The following is a 10,431-nucleotide window of genomic DNA, read 5'->3' as shown; positions in this document are numbered from 1 at the left end:
TGTCTATTCAAGTGCATCCTTTGTGTCGATTTAGATTTTGCATGTTTTCACAACACAGTTTATTTATTTTTTTTCTGTCACATGACAAATGGTTTTGTTTTCACTTTTGGCCCCTTTTGGCGGACCCATGCTGACCCAACGACATTACCGGGCCGTAGGATAAATGAGTAAGTTGTGGTTAATTCGATAAAACACAGGCAGGTTATCGGTCTTTCCGGAACGTTTCTCTATGAGATATGCTGTTTAAGTCTGGCTCACATCAACGCACACTCGCATCCACGCACGTAGGTGACAAACACTTTAATCCTAATGTTGTTAAACTGGGATGATTCACCGCGCTGACTGGAGAAATGATGTATAGTTTGAGCTGCGTTATTGTTCGTGGTGATCACTTGCGTTATTTTTGCAGTTTTATTTTTGAATCATTTTGACAAAGTACGACAGGTAATTTTTTATTTATTTTTTTAAAGGGGCTGGTGCAGTTTTGGAAGACGCATAACATTGTCCGTCAGGGATGGGCAATTTAAATGATGGAGGCGGTCGCAATTCTTCCTAACCGGATGTTTTAAGAGAAAAAAAAAGCTATTTAAAATAAAATATTTCTCTATGTATAAAATATGTGCTCTTGACATATTTCTCTTTTCAGAAGACATTTTTCAATGCATGTAGAAAATATCCACTATCCTAATCCAACAACAAAGGGTTTGATGCAAACAAAATAACCACATACTCTATTTGAGTCCCCCCCCCCCATTGCAAAGGGCTCACATGCATTAAAAAAAAAACATTCAATGAGGGCACAAACCTGCTGAACAAGAAACCAATATTAAGAGCAAGAACTCATTTTGTTCATTAAAAAAAAATCAATAAACTCACAGAAAATTTTAATATTTAATTGATTAATATTAATATTTTATATTATTGAGGTATGCGTTTACCCTGCATAACAGTGCAAAGCCGCGACGTAATAAGCCTCCTCACGGTATGAGGCTGTATAAGATCCAGTGTAAACTCAACCAAGACATGTCTGCCATCTAGTGGTGATTGGTGATATTACATCACAAAACTTGATATATATATATATATATATATATATATATATATTATTTTTTTCCCTCCCCCCTCACTCGGACCACATGCAAGAAGTCTGCGGAGATTGTGTGTAGTGATAGTGCCGAGCGGTTTCCCATTGCTCAGGATGCCATTCGCGCAAACAAGCCTCCAACAGGCGCGCCTATGCCGAATCAATTAAAGTAATGCGCCCTGCATCAAGTCGACTGCGCATTCTCGAATTCCCAACGCCAGATGCTTCATCATCTTAATCTTTCAGCATGTCTTTTTTTATTTTTATTTTTTTTCCGCTTCACGCAGTGGCTCTCGTTTAAAGTGCACGCACAGCACCTGAATGCTCGGCGTTTATTCGCAAAAGTGAGCAATGACTTTCAGTTGATATCCAAAATCGGTGCGACTTTTCTTTGAGGTCACCGGAACAAGTTTCGGGGCGATGCTTATTTTCGAGGTGTATTGCTTTGAATTGTGTGGGCTGTTGTCAGTCCGTTTGTTATGCTCCTTGACTGATTTTTTTTTTTCCATACATGGTTTGAACGAGCGTCAATGTTGGTAATCCTGCTCAACTGTGTCACCTTGGGCATGTTTCATCCCTGTGAGGACATCGATTGCCATTCTGACAGATGTAAAATCCTGCAGGTAAGACACATTTTGCTGCTCGATCTCATTTTTTTTTTTCAATGCTGCAAAGTATCATGTCTATTAAGTGATGGTATGTCATTTTCTCAACTCGCACTGGTACCACATCGAGCGAACTGGGCGGGTTTTCTGCCAGATTTTGCCCCTTCCCATTCCAGGACGTCAAACACTCGATTAGCTGACATCTTAAAAATTATTAAATTTCCTCATTCTTCTGTACAAGACATGCTACCAGTGGATTTGTCCGACAACCTGAAATATTAAACATATCGTGACGTAAACGGAAAGTAGCCAATGAATGAAGCGTCGTGATTGACAGAGAAGCAAGGCATGGTAAATAAAGCAAATACGTCCTATCCAAAGTATTTTATTTTTTTTTGTGGAAAAGTGAGTTCTCCGGTCGGCAGGAAGTCTAAGTATTTTTTTTTCTATCTTTATGTGGGGTGTTATTCACGGATAAAAAAACAAATCTTTGAAAATTCTTAGGTATATCAGGTCTTGAATATCCTTGGACACTTATTCTGGTTGACATTTTTTTTTTTTAAAGATGTTTGCACACCTCACACATTGTGGTAATTTGATTTGATTTTGAGCCTGATTCCCGCCTTCCATGAAAGTCAGCAAAGGCCTGATCGTGTCTTGAAAGGATTATGCTGACCGATTATCGATTGGCGTGAGATTTGTGGAAGTTATCTTTCCTACGTGACACTACTCGGAAAAACAGTGACGACAATGACATGCAGTTTTTGGGTTCAGGTCAAAATTCTGGTTTCTGAAACATTCTGAATAGAAAAACTGTAAATGGGGCTCAAGAGAAGTAATTTGCGCTTAAAATTTTTTTTTTTGTTTTTGTACAGCCCCGAAGCAGGAGAATTCCTCATTTAACGCAGCACAGGAAGAAAAATGCATTAGTCAGTGTTCTGATTTAATTTCCTCAAACAAAGAGATGGCGGTGGTAACACCCCCCCCCCCCCCCGCCCCCCCGCTGACCCTCACATCCCCCTTTTTTTTTTGTGCATTGAGCATTCTGGCTGGTAAAACCTATTCGATATATCTGGCCTCTGCAACTACTTCCATTTTCATTACGCAGATGGAAATAAACAAATGCTTTTTTGTGGAGGCGTTTCCATTAAGTTCTGTCCTGCCTCGCCACTATGATGGAGGCGTTGTTTTGGGGTTGTTTGTTTGTTTTTTTTTGTTTTTTTTTCCTCTTGCAGATTTATTTTATTCATTGGACGAAAGAGTCAAAGAGAACTGAATGCCAACCGTGGAATAGATCAGCTTGTTACCTGTTCATCTTGTGCAGTGAGCTGATAATACGCTTACAAAGTGGTTTCAAACAGATAGATCGGAACAACCCTCTTTTGTTCTTTTTCGTCGACTCAGCGGGATTGAGCACTCTCATCCCACTTTGGGATCTTCTTTTTAATAATCAAGTGAAAGGATTTGGCAGAAAAAAAAAACACTGTTGTACAGGAAATCCGTTTTGCTAAAACGTCACATTAAAAGAACAAAAAGAAGGTACCGGTGTAAGTGTCGACAGAAGCCAGCCGAATTTTAGGAAACAAAATGTTGGGGGAAGTGCTTCACAAAAAAGCTGACGTGATGCAAAAAACAATAAATAAATAAATTCATTTTGAAAATGTTGACAAAATAATTTGCTTATATTTGCATTTAAAATGCATTGAAGATGTCTGTGTCATTTTAGGGGTGGCAAGCATCAAGTTAACAACAAAACAAAACAAAAAAACCTTTGCTCGAAAACATCTGACATTTTCAAGATGAAAGTTATCCTGCAATGAGTACGTCTTCTCTCAATGTTTCTTGTTTTAAACTTTTTGTTGTTGTTGTTTTTTGATATTTAAATGATGATTCATCTGGTTAAGTAAGCTGAAAAGAGCTGAAATTTCAAGAAGGAGCATTATTTTAGGCAGTGAATTCCTGTTTATTCCCCCAAGAGAGGTGCTTGGTTAGGGTCGCTTGAACCGAACAGTAGCTGGTTTTGTTTTTCCTCTCCTGCCGCGGGCCATTTTTTTTTTCTTTTTTTGCCGTCGTGTGCACTTTCTTCCCTCATCATGCAGAGCTACCTCACACCGACCTCTCCGTGACCTTGAACACACGCAAAAGCGTTCGTGTACCGAATTCCGTCATAACGTTCAAATCAAGTGCAGAGAGTTTTAGATATGCTCCTCAAAGCCGTAGGAGCCCCGCACACCATCTAATAGCCTCTTTTACACACACGCACGCATGAAGTGCTATCGGCATTAGCGACTCGGCACACTTCCAACTTAAAGGCTGCATTGAAGAGGTGACAAGAGGGCGCGTAATGCTGGCACTCGCTCGACGCGCTGATAACACGCAGTATAGCCGGCTGCCTGGCGAACACGTGTGTTTACGCTTGCTCTCAGGCAATCCGCACACGCATGCACACACGTGGGCTTTGTGTGTGTTGTGTGTGTCTGTGTGGAGTCGTCGGTGTTGGGGCTTAAGAGGTTCACATGTGGAGGGAAGGGGAATGAAGCAATTTGTCCCGCACATAATCACGTACTGTAAATGTACTCTGTAAATTTTAATAGAGCGTTTGAAAAGTTACCCAATCATCTGGGGGTGGGGAGGGGGAAGGGGGGGGGGCGGGGTGGTGCTGAGAGAAAAAAGGATTGAAGATATGAAGTTTGAGAAGGAGGAATAATGCCAGTCTCCCAAGATGAATCCGATTCAGGCAAAAATAGAGCGGATGACAGAATGTACCAAACGGTCTACTTCAGCAGGCACAAAACAAAAATGTGTTTTGTTTTGTTTGTTTTTTAAACATAACATTAAAAAGTGGAGGGATAAGTTGTTTTTTAAAATGCCGTTGCTGTTTATATAATCCACAACAAAATCCCAGTTCCCCACATAAAATGTATGTTTTCCACGTGGCTGTGTGGGTTTTCTCCGGGTACTCGAGTTTCCTCCCACATTCCAAAAACATGCATGGCAGGTTAATGGAGCACTCTAAATTGTTCCCCGGTGTGCTTGTGAGCGCGAATGGTTATTCGTCTGTGTGTGCCATGCGATTGGCCGGCAACCAGTTCAGGATGTACCCTGCCTATTACCCAAAGACGGCTGGGATGGGCTACAGCACCCCCCCCCCCCGCGAACCTCCTGAGGATCAGCGAAGTAGAAAAGGGATGGATGGATGGATAAATTAGGAAGGTGACAACATGTTGGGTAGCAGGCTATTTTCTGGTTAATGAGGAATGGCATTCAGGTTCGAAAAACCGGGCAGCTCCATTATGAACTAATGGAAAGGTGACGGTCAGTTCAGCCCGGTCTGCATTTTGATTTTCGATGTGCACCAAAATATTATCAGGGCTGTAAACAATCGCCTTCACCTTTGTGCTTGGCAAAGTTACTGACAATGATATAGCAGACAGCTTTTGGATGTCTTGTACATGCCGGCAAAGGCTTGTTGAATCAATGCCAAGGTGCACTGACTCCTTTCCGGTAGTTGATGGTTGACCCAACACCTTCCCAGGGCACTTTTCATTTTGTCACTTCACTTAATAGTTTGTCCCGCAGCCAAAGTTCGGGCTATCAAGCTTTCACAGTCGTTATTGACGGCGAGTGTCTGGTGAAATTTTACAGGGGCTCCTGTGGTCTACAGGAAGTGGAGGAGGCAGGGGGTCGGGTGGGGGTGGGGGGTAGCGTTCCATATTTGGCAGCAGTGACTGAGGCTTGTTTGGAACAAATATAGAAGGATGGGCCCGTGATAGCTGCTCAGACAAAACAAAAGACTTAAAAAGAAAATGCCAACATTTGTCATTGCGAATGATCAAATCCAAATGTGTAGATCGCTTGTCCTCATTCGGGTCGAGAGTAATTGGAGCCTATCCCGGTTTACTCCGGTTGAGAGGTTGTGTACATCAGTCAAATATGTACATTTTATATATCGTGTAGATGGTAGCGTCGACCCTCTGGATATAAAGATTCCAACAATTCTGACACTTGACATCAAAAATATTGCATTTTCAATCATTGTTAGCGTGATCAGTGGTGCTTATTTGTAGACTTACACATCATTTGTCGGCCATTTTGAAACGGTCGATGATTGACATTCATTAGAGTGAATTCATCCGTTTGCATTGTGTTCACCCATCTCGCATATCGATCGAACATCAGGCGCGACAAAAGAGGAAGTTGACTGTAGCCCAGGGCGATGACAAATAGAAATTGAAGCGGTGTGTTTATCAATCGCTGGGCGAACCTCTGCATTCTACTCAACAGCCAATTTCCAAGTAACCGGTGGTTTACTTTGGTCTAAACTTCATACATTTGAGATATTTATTCCTCTGTTCTTGTTTGAGGTGACTCATCTGTCAGTGGGTGTCCTGTGCCTTGAACTGCTGCCAGAATTATTTTTTTTCCTGTCTTTCTCATTTTAATTCCATTTATTAAGTTGCTGATGCCTTTTAAAAAAATATAATTATTGATTTTCGTTATTAAATGTCCTTTTTTCAGATCCTGCATTTCTTTTTTCCTTCCATCCAATATGATGAATAATAGCAACTATTGTGTTTGAGCTCCGGTTCAAGAAGTAAAGTGCCCACCGTAACAATAAATAGAACATAAAACGGAGGCCCGAGTTCAGGGGTGCCCATTACGTCCATCGCGATGATCGATCGGTCGATCGCGACTGGTCCCAAATCGATCAGCTGTAGAGGAGAAAAAAAACAAACAACCACCATGTGTGTCTTTGTGCATGTTAGTAATATATTTTTTTTGTGTTAATCTGCACTGCATCCTAATCATCCTATCAGTTTCATTTTCACACAAGTATTTAAAAAAATTGAAATAAAGCAGGTAAATCTTTAACCTACGGTTCGGCGTGACTTATGTCACCGGAAGTTGTGAGCGCTGAGCACTCTGCAATTGCAGCTTGTCATCACAGCTGTTGCGCAATATTTTTTTTTTATCGTTCTCATTATTCTCCTTCAGAGTTTGTTTCGTGTGCAATTCGCCGAGGGCACGGGTAAAGAATAGGAATCCAGAGGTGCTGATTGAAGCACTTTAAAACGGTACGTGTGAGCTACGATAGTGAACAAGGCTGCAAAAATGCGTTGCGTGCCTCCGTGTCAGGCTGTTGCTCGTCATGGCGTGCGTTTGTAATTTTCTCAACGCGAAAAGTTATCCGACATGACCCGATCCAGAGAAAGACCCTGAAAATGTTGCACTCCCAATGTTACCAATGTTTCCATTTGTACAATTTTTCTTTTGTGAAGTTACATCAAATAATGACCTGTAATTTTTCGGGTGTGTGTGTCTCTCTCTGCAGGATTTTGATGACTTTATCTTTGCGTTCTTTGCCATTGAGATGGTGATCAAGATGGTGGCTCTGGGAATTTTTGGCAAGAAATGTTACCTCGGAGATACGTGGAACCGCTTGGACTTCTTCATCGTGATAGCAGGGTAAGTAACACCCAGTCAATTTTGCGAGTGACGTACAGCGTTACAGCCTGTCCTGGGCGACTTTGGGCACGAGGTAGGGTAGATTTCAGACTAGAGATCATTCACACTCAGCTTCACACTTCAGGTGCTGAGGGGAAATCGATACCACGCTAGCCGAGCATGAAAGACACCTCAACCTTAGCAGGCAGGGCCGAGGCGTGCATAAGGAGCCATGCGAAAAAACGATAAACAAACCTAATCAAGATACAAATAGAGATAAATAAGTGTTGCATAATGATTTGTTTCCTTAATCTGGATTTTTTTTTTCTTCACATGAATGAATTTCATTTATTTGTAACAATACACATGAATACGGGAGGTGCTTTAACATGCAACTCTTGACATAAGACGTCCTTGCACATCTTCCTCTTGGGCAACATCACTTCCTGCTGTGCTTTATTCTGTCGAAACTGTGGGAAAATGTCACACGCAATTTATGAAAAGGTTAGAAAGTAACGTTGTGTTTATCGGGGCTTGACAGTAAACATGTCACAGGAAATTAGCAGAATTCCCATTTCGGAGTCTACCCTTTGCCTGGGGTGATTAGATTGTTTTTTAGATTAATGTGCTTTTTGGATATGCACGTTTTCAAAGCTGTATTCGCATAGAGCTGAGCTGCTGTTTTGGAACGGTTGAAATTGTTTTGTTTTCCTTTTTACTCGCATATGAAAGGAAGCCCAGGCATTTTGCAATGAAATTGATGCCAAACGTACTTGTTAACTCATTCAGTACCAGCCAATTCTGGACCAAGTCTGAAAAGACGTTTAAAAACGTCTTTGGGAGTGAATGAGCTAATAGTGTTTTCATTTGTTTGTTTGCGCATCGAATGGTGTAAGTGGCGTCCCAATCGATGTCTGTGATCGAGGTTTGGAGTATCAATCTGACTGCTCCCGGGGAGAGAAAGGTGGGTGTGTGTGTGTGGGGGGGGGGGGGGCGAAGGGCTTCTGTGAGAGTACTCGGCGGAAGGGCAATAGATTGGCAGAGAAAAGGAATCGACGCCGAAGCATCAGCTTCATTTTCCTCCTTCAATATTTAATCTGGTCTGGTGTGTGAGGAGCGACACCGCCGCAACCGAAAATAGTCACCCGGGCTGTCTGTTGGTTTTGCTGTAAATTAGACCCCCCACCCCCACCACCACCCACCATAGCCATTAATCTTTCATAAAAGCAGTGTGACGCCAGCTATCCTCTATATTTTCCCTCAGTGTCAACGAATACAGTAGAACAATAAATGTTGGCTCACGGATGAAATATTTCCCAGTGAAATGTGCAAATGAACGAGGTGTTGAATGACGACATTTGAGAGCGTGAAACTTTGTTGTCCTGAGTTGGGCCGCATGCACTTGAAAACTCATGAAACGACGTGGCCATGCCATTTCCACTGAAGGCATTTTTCTGATGGGGTCCCCGCGAGGCCCCCTAAGCTGCCTTCACCTGCCTGAATGGGTTCCGATGTATCTCTTGACTAAAATTGTTTCCACGACTTCTTGGATGTATCAAAATAAGGTCTAACCTCGGTTTTCGTCCATAATCCGTTCCAGAAGGCTGTTCGAAAACCGAAACCACACTCTTTTTTTAAAGTAAAAATGTTTATTGAACACGTCTGCTCACAATGGAAAACAACACGAGGAAGTGTCACTTCCTCGTGTAAGGGAAGGCGAGAGGAGTCAAATGGTGCATTCAAGTGCGCTCAGTTTGTTCGAGAACCGAAATTTGTTCGTCATCCGAGGCATAAAACACTCGAAATCTTTGGTCAAAAACCGAATTGGTCGATAACCGAGACGTTCGAAAACCGAGGTTTGACTGTAAATGATACAAAATGTAAAATTTTTCCACTGACATGAAACTGAATCGCTGTCATGTGGTATTAATTTCCAAACTGTGATGTAGTCGCATTATAGGAGACGGGGCAAAATGCATTCAACCTGACAACCTTACGTGTTGTTCTTTTCCCTCTTGCTTCTTTTCACTGATTTATCGATGCCGTATGGATCCGTTCCAGTCTTGTTTGGGGTATGCAGAAGCTGAAGGAGACTGAGAAGGTCAATAGATGGGGAGGGGCTGAAAAGGTTGTTTTAACATCGTTCATTTTCATATCTTTTGACCAAATACATCATGCAGCAAGAGTAGCAGGTGCAGTTTCTCCCTTGGAACATTTGTGAAGATTTCATGTTCACTCTATGCATGCGTGGGTTTGAACTGAATATTTGGGCTTTCTACCCACAACCCCAAGACATGATTTCTGTGTTTATTGACGTGGTTGTGGATGGTAGTTTTTCACTAGGTGTGTTCCAGTTGCATTTCTTTAGCAACTAAATGCTACAGTTACTTCGCCAGCGAAATGCGTTCCTGTTTGATACTGAACAGTGACTGCATAGGAAAAGCGCTCGCAGGTTTTACTTCATTATATCCTGCAGCACCTCTGAGTGGAACGACAGTAGCCCGTTTGCACTGCCAATCTTGCGGTATGGCTCAGTGTTTGGTTGGATTTTAGATGAGTCGTATTTTTTTGTATTTACTAATTGGAAGTTGTTCAAAATAAGAGTTGGAGAGAATCTGTGAACAAGTGATGATGGCTGTAGTCCAAAGGGGAGAGCTTAGTAAGGACACAGTAAAGGATATGGCATCGATGAACAATGATGGCCGTTAAACAAAAGCGTTGGCTGCCAAACGGCCACCCCACTTCCATCATTATGTGGGCTGCACAAAGACAACGTCAGGACTGGACCGCTGCACTTTTCTTCCCTTGGGTTTGTCTCCATTAGCAAGATTGTCTTCCAAGTACAAGGAGGTCATCAGATTGGCCGGGCATTATAAGTGAGAGAGTTCAGTTAGAAACATTGAAAGCCTATAGAAAGAAAACGGGTGAAGGGGGAATACTCTCCTCTCTTATTTCATTCATCGCTCGTGTGGAATTTTCCATGAAAACAATATAAATGAATGGCATTTATTTGAAAAATTCACCTCGGGGCGCAAATTAAAAAAGCAGGATGCCTGGAGGGAGGGAGGGAAAAAAATCACAAAGGCTTTTTGTCGCAATGCACTAATTTAACATCGCCATGAGAGAAACTCTGCAATAACTCCACATGCATAGCAGGGATAGTCTGAACTGTTTTGAAAACTAAATCAACCACTAAATAAATGGAGAGGTTCGTAAGTAGAGGTACTACTGTTTAGCCCAGTTCCCCCAAATTGTACGCAATTCGGTTCTGGCTATCCGCTCACTTCAAGTTACCGT

The 10,431-nt window shown here is 42.1% G+C and overlaps 1 protein-coding gene across 14 annotated transcripts in view; it reads left to right on the top strand.

The window, feature by feature from the left end:
* Positions 1 to 1,445: 1,445 nt before the first annotated feature.
* Positions 1,446 to 10,431, top strand: part of cacna1g (calcium channel, voltage-dependent, T type, alpha 1G subunit) — an 83,295-nt gene continuing 74,309 nt past the window's right edge. For 7 of the 14 annotated variants that reach the window (XR_015104132.1, XM_086139008.1, XM_086139017.1 and 4 more), the window contains exons 1-2: positions 1,446 to 1,707; positions 7,022 to 7,155. Coding sequence is in view for 13 of the 14 variants with exons in the window: in XM_086139008.1 (XP_085995134.1) it covers positions 1,615 to 1,707; positions 7,022 to 7,155 (227 nt within the window). In the remaining variant the exon portion in view is untranslated. The remainder of the gene's footprint in view (positions 1,708 to 7,021; positions 7,156 to 10,431) is intronic. The other 7 variants (XM_086139011.1, XM_086139020.1, XM_086139010.1 and 4 more) reach the window with 1 other exon arrangement.

Source organism: Hippocampus guttulatus, chromosome 19, assembly GCF_054856545.1.
Source record: "Hippocampus guttulatus isolate MCC_2025c chromosome 19, RoL_Hgut_1.0, whole genome shotgun sequence".
Taxonomy (NCBI): Eukaryota; Metazoa; Chordata; class Actinopteri; order Syngnathiformes; family Syngnathidae; genus Hippocampus; species Hippocampus guttulatus.
The sequence above is the reverse complement of the archived record's forward strand: the minus strand, read 5'-3'. Positions and strand labels throughout refer to the sequence as shown.